The 19,068-nt window shown below is 33.4% G+C and overlaps 2 protein-coding genes across 2 annotated transcripts; both read right to left on the bottom strand.

The window, feature by feature from the left end:
• Window positions 1-2,939: 2,939 nt before the first annotated feature.
• Window positions 2,940-18,737, bottom strand: LOC125653842 (DNA topoisomerase 1-like). The gene is made up of 12 exons (XM_048883514.2): window positions 18,607-18,737; window positions 17,896-18,014; window positions 17,537-17,655; window positions 17,343-17,438; window positions 14,941-15,128; window positions 12,801-12,861; window positions 12,553-12,633; window positions 11,695-11,838; window positions 10,346-10,594; window positions 9,929-10,064; window positions 9,608-9,725; window positions 2,940-3,686 (listed from the first exon to the last, which is right to left on the bottom strand). The coding sequence occupies exons 1-12, from the start codon at window positions 18,699-18,701 to the stop codon at window positions 3,578-3,580; spliced, it is 1,515 nt and encodes a 504-aa protein (XP_048739471.2). The 5' UTR covers window positions 18,702-18,737; the 3' UTR covers window positions 2,940-3,577.
• LOC130047882 (uncharacterized) lies at window positions 5,906-6,710 on the bottom strand. Its single transcript, XM_056143575.1, has 3 exons — window positions 6,191-6,710; window positions 6,054-6,097; window positions 5,906-5,968 (listed from the first exon to the last, which is right to left on the bottom strand). The coding sequence occupies exons 1-3, from the start codon at window positions 6,708-6,710 to the stop codon at window positions 5,957-5,959; spliced, it is 576 nt and encodes a 191-aa protein (XP_055999550.1). The 3' UTR covers window positions 5,906-5,956.
• Window positions 18,738-19,068: the final 331 nt, after the last annotated feature.

Raw genomic sequence — 19,068 nt, 5'->3', positions numbered from 1 at the left:
TTGAAATATATGTTACCATGATATTATAAAAGCTTAAAAACACTGATACTATATATTTATGATTTTCTATAATGACTATACAGACATTATTCATTATAATCATAGAATATATCATGAACACCATCATACCATTCTATGGGAATAAGTGATGTGGCAATAATCCCTCATTTAACAAAAATGTCCATGGAGATTGACTGTAAATTATGAAGTTTACATAAATAAACTTGCATCATAAAAATATCAAGCATGTATTTAAAAATATACCAAATCTGTGAAACACATAAATTTAACTTATTTCAAGCCAACTGATTTATGCCTCACAAAATATCTTTCTCACTGTGCAAGTGCTATGGAATTAAATCTACCAAATTATTACGTTTACTGCAAATTAGAAATAATATTAAAGTTAGAAAATAAGCTTACCTTGTTAAAGAAATGATCAGTCAACAGTCAAATATCTGTCATATATTTTCACCAACTTCTCTATAAACCAACTAGACAAAGAATGACTGAACACCACCAAGAACTTTTGGAGGGAAAAAGAACTGACCAATAAAACACCAGCTAACAACACTAAAACCAATAGGAACTTCGAACACTTTCAAACCTATTTACAAAAGTTTGATTATAATGACCTAAGGCAAAATTCAATAAATCAGAACAGGTACTGCCTGTTCTACTTGGATGAGCATAAAACACATCTCAATGTGTGGTTATTCAGATAATGTTTAATTTGAAATCTATATACAAATTTGTGTAGATTTATTAATTTAAATCAATTAATAAACACTATTACATTACGTGTACTATTTTCCCGTATCTCCAATTAACGGGGACCAAATTCATTTATTATAATACTTACAAAATCTCATATTGCTATGACACATATGTGTGCACATTCATATCGTTTATTAGTTGAATTCTAAAATATTGTGAAATGAATACAGCTTCCCGGAGTTTGAAATGCGTTCAAAACATACATTGGATTGCGAGGTCGGTTTTTGGTTTTCACTTGTAATTTATATGCTTAAATACAGATAATTTATATAGAAGGTTCTCTCGGCTATATATTAGCATATCTATTATGATATCACATGACTTCGTTGATCACCTGACGGTCATTTATAATTGTTTGAAGTGTTTCACATAAATCGCTTTAAGGTAGTACTCTACATCGTCATAATGGCTGACTTCCTTAAAAAACATGGATGAAAAAATCGATATAAGCAATATTTGACTTTTCATTTTCCATTTAAACACCTAGCCGAGTAGCTCAGTAGGTTAGAAAACCGACTGCTAAACTGCAGGTCGCAGGTTCGAGTCCAGCAGGGGTTTTAAATTTTTTTCAGATTACCTTCTACTAAAACTGTATTTTTTGACAAAATAAAGAAAATTTGAAAAATTTCAACTTCAATATATTGTTGTACATATCCTTCACTTTTCATCTACATCAAATTTCTCTGGTGTAGCATACCTCCTTAAAATAGCGCAGCAAATTTAACAATTATTTTTAACTTTTTGTTTGAAAAATGAACTCACAGTATCCTTGTGTACCGAAATGTGCTTGGGGAAAATGGTAGTATTACTTGCGTACAAAATACACGTATTTCATGAAGAGTTCAACTTACCGACACACTTACCTACACATTTGAGGGTAATCTGTATTCAAGCAAAGCCATCACACATTTACCCGAGCAAGATTCGAATAGAGAACAAACCCATCTTACGATTTCCGTAAAGATCTCAAATGAATCCTTATAAATTGCCTGCGCTAGACTCTTTTATAAACACATCATAAATTTACCTCTTACCACTTGTATAAATCAGAGTATATTTCAAAAGTATATTTTTCGAAAGCAGTTTAAACACGCTGAATTTCAATCAAGGGTAATGAAACAAACTATTTTAAAATATTCGCACATATAAGATATTAAAATACAATTCAGACACGTGGATTTTGCAATAGCGTTCTGACATCTTATAGGCAGTTTGAAATAAGGTCTAGAGTTTTTGACACTCTCCCCGTCATAACAGCTCAAGTTTGCAGTGACTTGACGTCATTTTCCATATTATGACGTCATATATTGGTAGTTCGGAGAAGTAAAGGCATAAAGTGCACTGTGATATTCTATAAGGGAATCCTTAACCTACCCGCGTAGTACACATTGTGTACTATTTGAAGGGAAAATATTAACCAATATGTCTGTTTTTTCATTTCAATTGAATTTCTAATATGCAGCAATCGTCAATGACCCCCCCCCCCCTCACACTAAGATATAAGATTCTTCACATCATATTTCATCAAACAAGTAACAAAACATACCCTTTTCCAGCGTTTCTTTGATATCGAAAGAATCCTTATTGAAAGAATCCAGAATTTCCTGCCCAGCCTTTCTGCGTCTTCTTTTTGTCATGTTTGTTGACTCCCGCCTCAAAACATTTATACTTCCGTTCTCTTTACACATGCGCATGCGCATATTACATGTGTGTATCGTCAGAGGTGCGTAAACGAAGATGGCAACTTCAATCCACACAGTATCTGTGTAATCATGTGTTTGATGAAACCCCGAAAGTGGGACACGTTATTTTTTTTTTATTTTTCTAGAAAGTAGACATGTTATTTATTTGTTTTGAACGATAAAAAAGATTGGGGACCTAAGTCAAGTCCCCAAACTTTTTGAGGCCCCCATTTTAAGACTTGCGTATCTGTAGCAGGTCCCCAATATGGCAGAATCACACACGCACACACACATACATACATACATACATACATACATATATATATATTGAATGGAATTACAGATCTCTCCATAGAATTCAGTTTTTCAAGGGTTCAGCGATCTCTGTAGGAGTAATGCTGTTTTGAAAAAAAATGACAGAAAGACGGACTGCAGCCACTGATACGTCTAAGCAATTACAAATGACACATACAAGCTAGCACTAAATTATACAATAAATAAATAAATGTTTATTCGGTATATACATCCATACAAATATACATACATAGATACCAAGGATAACCCATGAAAGCTCGACAGCTTATTTCCAATGGGGTCTCTTGATGCACGGATGTTTGCGCTAGGGGATCATGTATGTGGGAGGAAACCGGAGTACCCGGAGGAAACCCACGTGTCCGAGCGGGCGACCGCCATACCCTCTCACATACAACCAAATACAATATTACTTTCTGAACAATCTCAGTAGAAATATACATGAATATCTTGTGTGTAGAAACCTATTCTTATCCTGAGTCTACTCTCTAAATTAGAAAGAGTATTACTTTTAAGCGGCAGTTCATTTTCATGCTCACGCAGTTTTATCTATTTAAACATACTTGTTGTCTTTTAGCCTCATAAGAAATATACCAAGTTTACATTATAATGGGTAAGGTTGACAATGAATTAAAAAAATTAAAAAAAAATGAAAAATCAACAAAGCTGTACTTTATAAGTATAAAATTATAAATACATGTATCTGATACTGTCAATAAGGTTAAAGCTTGTTACGCCGCTCTGAGATCTGACATTTAACTGCAGTTCATTGTTTGTGTTGTGGTCTACCAATACACAATCACATGTTATTGCACAAATTTGAATTTTCTGTCCTTCGTTTCAATAGCCCATTGAAATTTCTCTCTCTGGAATTTGGTGAATACATCCGTTATGGGGATGTCCCACTTCAGACACCTTAGAAAAAATAAAATAAAATTATTAATGAAGGGTGAAGATAAAGAACAGTTATCAATCTCGTACATGTAACTCCTAAACGCAAAACAAAATAGAAAGTTGGGCAAACACGGACCCCAGGATCAGGTGTCTAGGAGAAGTAAGCATCCCCTGTTGACCGGTCACCTGATCCCACCTCTGGTATATCCAGGGGTATGTGTTTACCCAACTCTCTATTTTTTATTGCTTATAGGAGTTATGAGATTGATCACTGTTCGTTATCTTCACCTTTCATCGCACACAGCATATTGCCGATTCTCATTTTCTTAAATATTTCGACCGCGTTACCGGTCTTCTTTAAATAAATACGACTGAAGAAGACACAGTCGAAATATTTCAAGAAAGTGTTCAGAATTTGTATACTGGAAATTTACATTACAAGTCACCGTGTCAGTGGACGACAGTGCTACAGAAAACAAGTCACGATAAGGTACAGTGATCATTTTCATAAACCCTATAAAGTGCGAAATTAAGAGAAGGGCAAACATGGACCCCTAGACATATCAGATTTGTGATTAATTGCCCAAGATTAGTAAGCATCGCTTCTCGACCAGTCACATCCGCCGAGAGCCCTATAGTAAGTAAGTAATTTTATTTATTATAGTGGCATGTGTACATATATTCATACATCCAATTTTATCACAATACACAAATCAATAAACACCCGGCCCGTCGGGCCTATATGCCACTTTAAACATTGATATAATAATATATAATGCAAATAATTGCGCATAATAACATTTTCTATAATTATATATACATACATGTGTATACATGTATAATAAGTATATAATGTATAAATAGCTCAGTTGTTGATTTTTCAAATATAATAGATTGTCTAAGAGAAAAGGAGGAGTACAAGTATTTTGCTAATTGTCTTGGGTAGTTTGTTATTAACATTCGAAGAACCTCTACATCTGACATTGACATTTGATCAAATCCCGTATTTTCAAACAAAGTTGTTCTGAGTTTAGAATACAATGGACAATAGAGTAAAAAATGAATTTCGTCTTCCACACAATTTAATGAACACAATGAGCATATTCTTTCAACAGCAGGTTCCCCATAATATCTTCCCGTCTCTATTCTTAAAGGTAAAATACCACATCTAAACTGCGACATAATTGACCTAAAGTATTTTGGCATATCCAATGTTACATAATTTTCTCGACCAAAGGTTGATTTTATAGACACATAAGTTCGCAATTTAGGTACTTTAAATACTTCATTTTTCCAGATATTTGAGTAATAGTAATGCATATTTGTTTGAAGAACATTCATGTCTATTAACAATTTTGAGTCAAAATAACTTTCCAGTTCCAAATTTTGCAAAATTTCTTTCAGAGCACTACACCAGTTGTTTCTACATATATCATAATCCATTTCAAACACTTTTCTAGTAATGCGTTCACTGTCAAATAACAATACTCTATTCCAAAATCTTATCATGTTAATCCATCGACGATATTGACTGGGTATCCACCCCGTATCTCCATAGATTGCCAATAAAGGCGCAAAACGATGTACTCCCAAAAAATATCTAATGGCATTATCTATTGACTGGAATTTTCTGAACCCCCAAACACTGGACGAATAGTCTAATATAGGTAAAACGCAAGAGTAAAATAATTTTTCGTAAGCAGTGAATCCAAATTCTTTATTATTGTGTATTGTAGAAATAATTTTTCCAAGTGCCCGTCCTCCAGCTTTAGCAAGATTTTCTGCATTTTTTGTAAAATTTCCAGTGAAAGTAAATATGATTCCAAGATATTTATAGCTATCTACTATTTCTAATGTATTTGTTCCAATAGTGAATTCAAACTCTGTTCCTTTTGTTCTAGTTTTACGAAAGTGCATACATTTGGATTTTTCAGTATTTATAAGGACTCTCCAACGCCTGCACCAATTGTGCAGTTTTTGTAGCATACATTGTAATTCTTCCGGTGTCTTAGCTATTAAGGCTATATCGTCTGCATATAATAAAACGGACAGCTTTTCATCTGCGATATTTACACCCACATCCAAAGAGTTTATTTCATGAACAAGGTCATTTGCAAAAATCGAAAATAGAGTTGGAGATAAGTTATCCCCCTGTTTAACACCAGTTTTACAGCTAAACCAGTTTGTAAGTTTTCCATTTACTCGAACGCATGACTCTGAACTTTGGTAAATATTCTTGATCGAGTTATACATTTTACCATTTATATCATTCAACAGAAGTTTATACAGCATCATGTCTCTATCTACAAAATCAAAACACTTCTTTAGATCAATAAATGCAACATACAGATTTTTATTATTCTGAATTAGACTGTTCAAAGTAAATACGTGATCTTCACAGGATCTCCCTCTTCTAAAACCATTTTGTTCATCTGCCAAAATATCATTATTCTCCAAGTAAGTAACAAGCCTTTTATTAATAAATGCACTATAAAGCTTACTGATACAGGATAGGAGACTGATACCTCGGTAATTCATTGGCAGGCGTTTGTCCGAGGAGGAATCCTTAAGAATAGGACATATGATAGCTTTCCTCCAGATGGAAGGGATGATACTTGAATCAAATATAAGTTGAAAGAGATTACGTAATGTTTTAATTATCATTGGGAATTTTAGAACACTATATGGAATTTCATCATACCCACTAGCAGATTTAGATTTAGAGTGCAGTACAATATCAGAAATTTCTTCCAGCGATATATCATAATTTAATTCTTCATTGCAGATGAATGATTGAAGTTTCATATTATTTTCCAACCTTGTTTTTTCTAGCCTTGAACTATCGTAATGATCTTGAAAAAAATCAGTATTCACGCTACCGTTATACAAATTTTGGAAATCAATTTGCCATCTATTTAAAACTTCTCGTTCATTAGTAATGATATTTCCATCTGTATCTATGACCTCCATTGGAATATATATTGTATTTCTTGGTCCAAGCTTTTTGATTTTATTCCAAAATTCATTTGGGTTTGATGAACTCATATTCTCAATGTCTCTAGCTACAGTTTTCTTGTAAGAGCGTTCGGTGCGCCTAAGCGCCTTGTCAAAAATATCCCGTGCTTCAATGTATTCTCGTCTTAGGGCCGATTTAACATTTTGTTTACCTTTATATTTCACAAACATATTTTCTTTTTCTCGTGTATTGTTCCATAAATCACGTAATTCATCATTCCAAAAAGGCTTTTTATTTTTCAGACGTTTACTTGAGTTTTTGTGTACAATCTTTGGGATAGTTTCCATTTCTTTTAAAATTATTTTACATAAATTGTCATAAATGCCATCTATATTTTCCTGCGATTTTCTGCTTTTTTCAATTTGATCTATTGCTATTAATAAACCAGTTCTAGTCAATTCATTGGACATAAAATCCCGTGGGATCCTATTCAGATTAAATCGTGGTTTAGTGCTTTCGACCTTTTCAGATTCATGTATTAAGCCATATTCAGTAACACTGAAATCACAAGTAATAGCCGAGTGATCCGGGAGTTTTGATTTCATACCTAAGAAATCATGAAACTTGAAATCATCTACAATAGACTGTACTGTAAACACATTAAAATTTGTAACATATCTAAATATATCTACAGGTATACATATATAGTCAACTACAGATTTACCTTTTCGTGAAATACACGTAAAATTGTCATCTGGAAATCTGCCATTCAGAACACAAAAGTTTGTTTCATTGAGAAACTCAATAAATTCATGACCATGCTGGTTTATAGTGTTGTCTATAGGTTTACGAGTGGTAATTTCATCAACATCTTGTATTACCTCTTGTAGGTTGCCTATTCTACAATTCATGTCACCCAATAAAAAAATACCATTATTTTCATTGTGCAAATAAATCTGGGACAACAGATGTGCAAAAAACCCCTGAGCATCCCGTCCTCTGTTTGAATTTTCTGGTGGGAGGTAACAAGTAAATACAATGAATTAAAAATCAGAGTTGTGTTTAGTAAACTTAATTCCTAAAATGCCATCATAACATTTGTCGATCACAGAAATACTAAAAAGTTCAGTTAACCAGATTTTTACAAGAATTCCAACTCCCCCTGATGCTTTAGGTGCATTTACGTGAATTTGTTGTCTATTGAATCCTATCCACTTGTACCCTTTAATATGTATTTCTTTTTCTTTATATAAGTGTGTTTCACTTATTGAAATGATGTCACAATTCATGGCATTGATAATTTGGCTTCTAAGTTCTGCATTTTCGTCGGTCCATCCACAGACATTAATGTGACCTAGTTTTATAGTGTCTATGGGCCGGGGAGGTTGCTATTGATGATCCTGATCGCGGTTGTTGCTGTCCGCGGAGAAATTGCTGTGTTGACGGTCAGAATCTTTCTTTACTATCCGTCCATTCGAAGTGATACGGAATTGTTCTCCATTCGGTATTTGAGTTAGTAGTGTTTTCGCGTTAAGTTCTATGAGCCTCTCGGTGTGGGATTTAGAGGACCTTAAGAAAACAGATTTGTACGCTTGACTGCCCTTCAAGTCGCGTTTCTTCCGTAGTATTTCTACTTTCTCCTCGACAGTTGCGAAACTGATTTTCACTAACCCTGGTTTCCCCTGAATCCGACTCCTGAGCCTAGCAGCCGCGACTACACTAATCGAATCACTCAGACAGTCAACAAGATCCTGTGCAACTTGTAGAATGTCCTCATCGTCTGACTGAGGTATATTACTAGCTATTATGGTTACCTCCGAATCCTTGACGGTGCTCGAATGGTGAACAGCTGATCCAGGTTGAGTTGCGTTACTGTGTCCTACTTTCTCTACCTCTTTCACTCGATGAATAAGAGACTCAACCGACCGTGACAAACTGTCGATCTGGCTTTGCTGTTTACCAAGTTCAAGGTCAAAATCTGACCGCATTGCTTTGAATTTACTATCAATACTAGCCATGAACTCATTCTTGAATTTATCAAACTTACTATCGAAAGATGAACGTAGTTCTTTCTGACCCTTCTGGAGCTGACTCACAGCGTCCGCTATTACAGTCATCTGGTCAATGATTTTGGTTCCAACGTCATCACTGTCACCACTGTCCCCTTCCGCCATTTTCAACATTTTGGATGATGGTTTGGGAGTTTGCCCGTCTGACGACCGTCTACGTGTCTGTTTGTATCCGTTCTCTGTCATTCTTAATCACTTACAAATGGTGCAGCTGACGTGAACTTTTATGCACACACCTCTATCGTGAAACCATTTTCTCTTTCCCTATATCTTGATAAAGTAAACCGTGGCCATATGTAAAAAGGGTCTATACCAATACGCAAGTTCCGAGTTACCCAAAAGTTATTTCCCTTTGTCGAACTCTTTCGCATTTTATGATGTATGGTGGGTACACAATGTATACATTATATTGTAGACTGGCATAGTACATAACGATTACGTACGATTAATGTAATAAAAGCGTAACTTTTGTTTATATCAATCACTGGTATGCATATTCTGGCCATATCAAGCATAATATGTTTCAATAAGATCATCAAAGTGGCTATTAAATTATTATTTGTTTCCTATACATGAGTGACGCTTTTATCAAAGAAAGATGGCAATTAACAATATTTGTTTGAGCCATTTTGTTATCCAATATTCATAAACTCACTAAAGTTGCCTTTTTCCTGAGATAGGATGGTCTCAGAAACTCTGGATATCATCTTTTAAGAAATAATACAACGATAGTAATTAGTAAATGTACCCACTGTCATCATATTTTACGTCATAATTTACGGAAGAGTTCGACAAAGGGAAATAACTCTTGGGGAACTCGGAACTTCCGTATTGGTATGAAACACGTCTGATAGCATGACGGGTTGCAATTGCAAATTAAATCGTCCCAAACTAAATAAGTAACATATGTAACATACCAGGCCACTGTAATCCGGGGATCTATATAATTAACTTTCGCGGTGTTTTTTCCCGTGTGATTAAGAATTTTGGACACCTCTTCTAATGCACTGTTATAATTCTTAATCATGTTGTTCTCTGCAAATGATATTCAAACATTCACATTATTATCAAATTCGTGTTTTTCTATACGTTGACTTTATTTGATTATACAGCTAACTACTTTATTCACCCATGTGCACAGTATTTTCTTAAACGAATGGTGAATTTTTTTGTTTTATCTGATAATCAAGCTTAAATATGCTGTCAATTATGAAAAAAGACGTTATGTTAATACACACTGTCTTCTTTGTTGATCTCTTGAAGTTTTCTTTCAAACTTTTTTCCAGCAACAAATGTCCTGAACGTTTTCAATGTTGGTTTCATACTTTGTGGATATCTGCAACTTTTCTGGAGAAACTTATTTAGACTTGGTGCCTATGGAAAGGAATATATTGTCATATTTCCAGCAAGGTTTTATATGCGTTACTTACGGGGTCCAGATTTATCCAAAATGTAATATAATAAATACATTTTTTTTTTTTTTTTAAAAACATGGAACCATGAAGCGCTCCCAAACCATTACGTCTTGTCATCTTAATTAGTAAAATTAACATGAAAATCGGTTATAATTCCTCGATAAAGTACACGCGCAGCTTTCAGTGCATATCTTACAAAATCACTATTATAAATGTCATGGCTATCATAATAAATGTTACCTTCACCAAATCAAATATTTGGTCGTCAATCTCCTTTTCTTGCTCGAATTCTTTCAATTTTTGGTATACCGATTTTGATAGAACTATCTTTTTTGTGCATGGTATGGACGATTTACCCAAGAAGTCTAACCGAAGCGAGTAAGATTTATTTTTCTCCGACAATTCTAAATTTGAAAATGTCAGAGTGCACAATCCTTTAGTATCCGCACTTAACCCTGGCTTTTTTGGATAACCAGGTCGTAAGGCAGACTGAAAAAGATTACAAATTCAGAAGTTTAGATTGAATTTGTTTGGTTTACAGTTATACATGTATCTCATCAAATCATTTACCCATGGCCACTGTAAAGATATTATTACATGTGCACTATAAATAGTAATCATTTTCAAACTTTAAGGAAAGTTGATTATACAACCGGCATAAGTAAAAATCTTTGGGTAGGGATATATTGTATGCTATGAATTGATGAAAATTAAAACAACAATGAAGATTTTAGATTTGCTTTGGGTGATGAATACCTAATTTTAGGAAAATTCAAACAGGTTTCTTGAAAGCCACTAACTATGCTATAATACCTATACGCATACCACAGTCCCCTGAGTTCAACATGACACGTGTGCATCAAAGAAATATCCCAATGAAATAAGATATTTATATATTGATGTTGCACTAAGCAAGAGAATAATGTTACATTTTACATGCACCATGCCAAAATAGGAGTCGGGGTTTCAACACATAGTTAATGGACCGACCCCCCCCCCCCCTAACAAACTAAGGATTCAATGGAGCAAATAGTGATCGCTCCAAATGGGTTTCCGTTAATGTTGGCTGATGTAAATACATGTATTATGAATGCTATATAGATTGCCTTTTTAGTCTATTGGTGCATAAGTATCAAAACTGGATGATAACTTATCATTTTTTTGTGATTATGTAAAATATCTGGAAAAGTTTTGGTTTTTTTTATATGTTTTATGACAGTTATATTAGTTAATGGTAAACTTTAATAAACATATACATAATTGATCTTTTGGGAGGTTGGTTATGTGGAACAGTAGATACACGTGCATCAGAAGCAAAGGACCGCAGATTGTCCATTATTTTTCCGAAATCAAGAAAGGTGTTTAAGTTTACTTGATATGAAAAATTTGAAAAATGCAAAAAAAAAGTAAAGACAATACTAGATAGTGATAATGAACGTTTATCTGTGTATTATACGGAGATACATGGTAAGAAACCAAGAGGAAGCATAATAATGAATTATAAGCGATTAATACTAATTATATTGCTATATCAAATTTTATCATTCCTATCTGGAAATCGAATAGTGATGATATTTCTAAATACAAACCTTTATCATTAAATATAACGCTATATATTTCTGGACCAGCACATTATTTTCGGAACAAAGACCCGATTTACAGAGTCTTAACAAGCGTGGTCTTTCCCTGTGCATTTTTCTTGCTACATCGAACTTCCTTTTGTCATCCCGGCCCTAAAATGAACAAATTGTAGGTATTCGATGTATAATAAAAACATTTTAATGATTTTGAGCGATTTAAATCAAAATTAATATTTATTGTTAAATACTTATGAAAGTAAAGTAGATCAAATTCACAAGACTGGAAAATCTTTTAACTTAAGACTATTTTTGAAGAGTTATCCGCCCTTGGTCAAAAAGATAAGAAAAAATCTAATGTTCTAAAAATATGTGTAGTAGAAAATTGATTTTATTTCATAGTTTTATAAGTAGAAACTTTATGTAACTTTTTGTCAAGAGATTTGTATGAAAATATAATTTCTTGTTAAAACATTATTCTATTAGAACATGCATACTCCTTCCTCAATGTACAATTCTAGGTGAAATAAATCAGACAGTCATCAAAATTCTGTAGATTCCTACGGTGGATTATTGTTTCAATTAATGAATTCTTCAAAATGATGCAATGATTACAACAACAACAAAAAAACATTAAAAAAAAAAAAACAAAAAAAAAAACACCATCCATTTATATGTATTAATTATGATATTTGATTGCTATGCATTGAATATCTCAATGTGTAATCAAATTTAAGACATTCATTTTTAAGGATATGATGTATTCCATTCTTTTTAAAAATGTGTAGGGATATTGTATCTCTTAAAATTCAACATATATTGCTTTCATATTTTTCTTTAACATTTTAATACATACGTATCTCTACTTACTCTCTGACTGGATGTCGCCCTTAATTGAACATATTTCTTTTTCTGTAAAAGTTTGTGATCCCAAAACGCAAGGTGTAGAACCTGAAAGGTATTGAGAATTGGAATGATTAATTATCTCAAAATACGAACTACATCATCATCTTAATACTGGTGTGGAAACGCAAAATGGGTAATATTGAGACCAAAAAATTTTGCTGTCGGGTGCACAGGAAAATAACGTTGATGATATGCAATAAAATTTACAATACCTTCTTATTATGTTCGATTTCTTTAAAGGTGTGACCAGCGGGAGGTCGACATTCAGTGCCCCTGAAAGAAATTAATTGTCTCAGAAATTCAGGTATAAATGATTTATGGGGCAATAGGTTTTGGAGTCAGTAATGCAGATATTGCCATCGCCTTCTGCTTTCATTGATAGGTAGATATTAATTTTGTTATCATACCTTCAATTTGAATGATCGAATCTGATTGGAAGATGACAAAGTGAAGATAACGAACAGTTACCAATCCCATAGCTCCTATAAGGAAAACGAAATTAAGAGTTGGGATACCAGAGGTGGGATCAGGTGTCTAGGAGGAGTAAGCATCCCCTGTCGACCGGACATACCCGCCGTGATCCTTATATCTTGATCAGGTAAACGGAGTAATCTGTAGTCAAAATTAGTGTCTAAAAATAGTCTAACATATGGTATGAATCACGTCATATTATTAAACAGGGGTCCGTATTGGCGCAACTCTCTAATTTATATTGCTTATAGGAGTTATGAGATTTATCACTGTTCGTTATCTTCACCTTTCATTTTTTTTTACAAAATTTTTACAAACTTGAATTTTCATTATATCAGGAAGCTTTCATGTAAAGTTCTTGAGAAGATTTTTAAAGATTTTCCCTATATTCCAAAGAGAATTTTTACCCCTATTATGACCCCACCCTAAGCCTAGAAAACATGATTTAGCAAACTTGAATATGCACTTTGTCATAGAGCTGCCATGTAAACTTTCCTGGAATAGTGGTTCTTGAGGAAAACATATTACCTAAATTTTTGTATGTAAAACTTTGTTCTCCTATTGTGACCCTAATCTACCCTGGGGTCATGATTTTAACAAATTTGAATCTGCATAATGTCAGGAAGCTTTCATATAATTGTGAACTTTTCTGGCTCAGTGGTTCTGCAGAAGAATATTTTTAAAGATATTCCCTTTATATTTCCATGTAAAACTTTGACCCCTATTGCAACCACATTTTATCCCCAGGGGAAATGATTTTAATATACTTGAATGTGCATTATGTCAGGAAGCGTTCATGTAAATTTAAACTTTCCTGGCCCAGTGGTTCTTCAGAAGAAGATTTTTAAATGACCCCACACTATTTTTGCATTTCCATGATTATTTCCCCTTAATAGGGGACATGACCCTCCATTTGAATAAACTTGAACGCCCTTTACCCAACGATGCTTTTTATAATGTTTGGTTGAAATTAAATAAGTGGCTCTGAAGAAAAATATGAAAATGTAAAAAACAATTACGGACAGACGGACGGACAGATAGACGTCAGACAAAATGTGATCGGAATAGCTCACTTGAGCTTTCAGCTCAGGTGAGCTAAAATGTATTCAACGAATTTGTGTACTACGTCATTTGTCGTTTGTTACAAACATCGTGACTGGCGAGTAGGGGTTTGCTAGTCTTTCTAGCAACGATCTTCAGGCTATATTAGAAAACAGAAATAGTTCAAATACAAAACAATGTATTGAAGCGAGTGTTTACGATGCATTGTACAGAAAAGGGACTGGTTGCGGACGAAATCTTAACAAAATCGAAGGACGAAATATCTGTTTTACGCCGATGGTCGGATAAAGGATAGCGACCTATATAGCCTTTCTTCTATGCTTAGTTTGCACCAGTTCGTCTAGAAGCCAGCCAGAAAACTTCCTGAATTGAACATTCTACATACTGGTAACAAAATTAGTATACCAATGTCTGAGGAAAATATGTAAAAATCCAACTCTCCCCAACAGTTAATGTAGCCCACATCAGCTATCACACGCGAAAGTGATTTCTGTGAGCTGATTTATTGATGAATTTCTATACACTTCATAGATTTATTATTCAGTTACAAATGTTGCAAATTTGTGACAATCCTGTTGCACAAAGTTGTTCAAATAAGGATAAAAATAAAACAAATACTGTTGACAGTATAGTGCAGTTTGCATTATATTGCCATTGTCAGTATAATAAAACAATTCAATTCTAAATCAAGTAACCTCGTGGGTCAGGTCTCGGGTCATCATTTCACCATGTTGACCTCGTGGAGAGTGATTAATTGTATGATATAGGTATATACTTTAGTCATATTAACCAAAACATATCTATGTTTCCAATACTCACTCGCTGCAGTTCACGGTAACCATCTCCGGAACAATTCTCGGCTTTATTCTCCCGTTCTTTGGGTGGTTTCCCTTTCCAATGAATACACCCGGGGGCTCCACCATGGGATTTTGTATGTCTTCCTCAAAGCCGTCTACCATACACGTTTTCCTTTTATCTTTTATGTTTTTCATTTTTTTCTGTTCGGTCTTAATAAAGAAGAAATCAAATATTTCAAGCATAAAGAAATTAAAATGCTTACAGCTAATTCATTTTAAATACTAACAGATTCATGAGACTGGTATGAATACTATGCTATCGTTTAAACCATTTTTTTTGGTGAAGTTTTAATAATGCTGTTTAAGGGAAAATGCAATTTTCTGACGTTGACAACAGGTTGATGACAAATTTATTAATACCGCAACATACTAATTTATCATTTTTATTTGTTACTAAGATATCAAATTTGAAGAATCAACAATCAAACATAAGATTGAACTTATAGTTCTAGAGGGGTGGAATTACCTTAAAGGAGTATGAACACGATTTGGGCTGAACATTTTCAAATTCTATTTTTCCATTTTCATTGTTTACAATGCTTAACTAAGTATCTTCAATGGTCAACCAAAGTTTCAATATCAGTTGTTGAGTTATAGGTGAGATACAGCACTCGCAATCCTTTGTTATATTAAAAAGGCTCGTGTCTTGTTTTTGTTTACATTAGACTGTTTAATAGAAAATAGCGTGTTTAAAACGAAATGAGATGTGCCAAACACTAGAAAATATTTTACTATGTTAGAATTCACTTATAAATTGGGGGGAAAATCTGCTTTAAACGAAACATTTACTAGTTTATGGAACCTTTGTAAGCAGAAACTTGGCACGAGCCTTGTTTACATTACAAGGACTTGTGACCTCTGTATCTCTCATGTGCCTTGACTACTGACATTCAAATTTTTTGCTGATCATTAGTAATACCTTAGTTAAGCATTCTAAACATTAAAAATCAAAAATTAAAATTTGAAATTCTCAGCTGAAATCGTGTCCATATGCAGGGCCGTAAATTAACCTTCAATTTGGAGGAGGCAGGAAATTAGGCGGCCCCCAGACCCCCAGGCGCTGAGCACATTTTGTGCACACTGAACACGTTTCGTGCAAAATCCTTGATTCTAGGGCCTTCTAAGATGTTACTTGACTAACTCATTCTAAAAGAAAGATTTGGAATGCTTTTTAAGGGAGGTATCATGTTCTTAGTTATTGGAAACAACATAAATTCTAATGAACTTTAAATTTTAATTTTTTTTGGCTCAAAAGTTGGAGGAGGCAGCTGCCTCCTCCGCCTCCATGTAATTTACGGCCCTGATATGCCTTTAAAAGTAAGTTTTTATGCTACACCAATATCGAGAATGAAACCCACGCCTCTCGGTAGCGGAATTTATAATGAATTATCTACATGAAAAAAGGGAGATGCCGTCAAGGGCAATAACTCCTATGCGGGTTAAAGTATGTCTATTACAATGACTTCCCTGATAATCATGCATTATAAAACAGAAGTTTTTTAAACTGTTGAGATGAATATTTTGTTTTTATTTATAATGTGATGTTGTTGTTTAACGAAAATGTATGGTTTTCTTATGTTAATATATACTTTTGTTTATGCGTGTCTGACATCTTTAAAAGGTAGTTACAAATATCTGTTCATTGGATATTGATTAAAGTAAATTATATTAAGTGGCAATTGATACAGTTTTTCTACTGATAATGCGACGTCATATGAGTGTAAAATTACCGTAAATCTACGGAAAATGGAAAGAGCAATGAAATTATAAGAATTTAAGGTTGATCGATCCTCATGTGATGTCATAGGTTTTTGCAAAAATCTTAATTAATTGAACTTTGCGCATGATAGAAATATATCTTTCTGAGGAATTTCATTCACTGGATATAATAAAAAATCTGGTAAACTATAAATACTGAAAAAGTTTATATTTCCCATTGATAATCAATTAATTATGATTTTAAAAATGTCCTCAAGGGCAATAACTCCTATGCATGAATTTTCTTTACTGGGTGTCTATTATACATTGGTTTCCCTAATATCCACAATCAATCTATACATATTTATGAATTAGCAGTTTTTAAAAATTTTGTCATTTCAACAAGTTTTTATCAAATTATATTATTCTGTTTAACGAAAATGTGTGATTTTATTATGTTGATGTGTACTTCTGTTTTTGTATGTCTGACATCTTTAAAAAGGTGGCAACATATACATTTTCTTTGGTTATTAATTAAATTCAACTATATTGAGTGGAAATTAATCAAGTTTTTCCACTTTTAACCTTTAGTATTGATAATTCACACGAGGATGGAGCTACCTTAAAATCTTTTCTTCGACATGCAAACGTTTAAAAGCATATTACCTTAAAATATTTGTTGTTCTTTAAATAATGTGTAATTGTTCTAAAGTTGCAACTTTTGAAGCTTCGAATACTGTCCCTCTCCTCTGGTTCCATGACCTAAACAGATTTTTGGTACTATCTTAAATCGATCATTACAAATTTCCAAAATATTTTTTTTTTTTTTTACAAAGTTCAACTAAAAAGAATTCACTTACTTTGACCCAATCTTCCCAAAAGTTCTCATCGTAAACTTTCGGATTTTTAGCTTTATCTCGATTTTTAATATACAAGACGACACATTCTTCTGTTTTCGGCTTCAGTTTTATTGGTTTTCCTACAAGATGATAATTTTTAAGAATAAATTACAACAGCAATATTCAACTATTATTAAGATGAGCACTTTTTTACTCTTATATAAATATCACGTATATTTAAGAGAATTTTAAGACGTGCAGTTAGATGTCATATGATTTCTGTATTTTTATGAAACATCTTGATCATTTTCTATATGATTGATGTATTTTATAATTTCTCTAGAATTACCAAGTACAGAGTAAGCAGATATTAAGATGACCTTGATATCTCATGGTCACAGTTGGAGGTAGAGGTTTAAACTCTGGAGGAAACACCGGTCCCGGGTAATCAAGTGTCGTCCATTTTATTTCATTATTTCCATCATCACTTTCTTTCCACCTTAATTATGAAAACCGAAATAATACATAATGAATACAGAGGCAATATGAGATTTTCCAAAAAAAAATGTATTACCAATTGCAAACAATCTCCAAGCCGAAGATTTTTCAAAAAATAAATAATGGCGGTAACCAATACGCCTTCCATAAGAGATTATTCGTCAATCCAAACGTAGCATTTGAAAATCGCTGATATTACAATTTATTCTTTTTGAAGCGAAAGTACAAATCGGAATTATATACCAATTGGTAGTTCTTCCGGATTTTACAGAAATCACTTGTATATGCATAACCAATATTTGCGTTTCAAAGGATTTTTTTTTTTATCAAATGTCAGTTCTTTGGAGAAAAAATGACGGTAATTAAAGCTTTCAATCTAATTAGAATCAGACTTCTTAGATCCGCGCCGTATAATCTACGTAGCGATTGTGAGCGTATCTTAGGATCTGATTTTAATTAGATTGTTAACGCTTTCTGTTTTAAACAAGGGGATATTCGTAAGCCAGAAATAACAATTGAAATAAGACTTAACATATGCTCATACTAAATAGATTTTTGCTGATATTTTGATAAATCATATTAAAGATGATTACCGTTTTCTCTTCTTTGTAGGTGTATCTAAATGCTCTGATGAGTCTGGAGATTTTCGTTTGACATGGATCCATGCATCTAAAGTTGATTGCGGCATCTTTTTATTTTACTGTAGAAAGCTGTAATGATAAGAATAATTTAAGTAAGATAAAAAGTAGCTTGCAGTTTAAAAACATGAATTATCGCTTTTAAGATATACTGCAAAATCTCCTTCAAACGTTGTTATAAATCATAATAGCGTAAATGATAACAAGTCCGTTGTGTATTAAAGGTTTGCCTCCTTTGCGAGCGATTTATGTAAAGTGAAATTTCGTACATGCACCAGCACCGGAAAGGTGTTAAACCCTAAGAGGTATATAGTGGGGGGTGGGGGGGGGTGGGGGGGGGGGTCGAAACAGAACCACTGTAAACTACGGTGAAGTTTATGACCCTAGTAAGAGGAATTAACAGATTTATTTCATATA

The sequence above is a fragment of the Ostrea edulis genome, chromosome 7 (assembly GCF_947568905.1).
Source record: "Ostrea edulis chromosome 7, xbOstEdul1.1, whole genome shotgun sequence".
In the NCBI taxonomy this organism is placed as follows: domain Eukaryota; kingdom Metazoa; phylum Mollusca; class Bivalvia; order Ostreida; family Ostreidae; genus Ostrea; species Ostrea edulis.
This window is presented reverse-complemented; position numbering and strand designations above follow the sequence as displayed.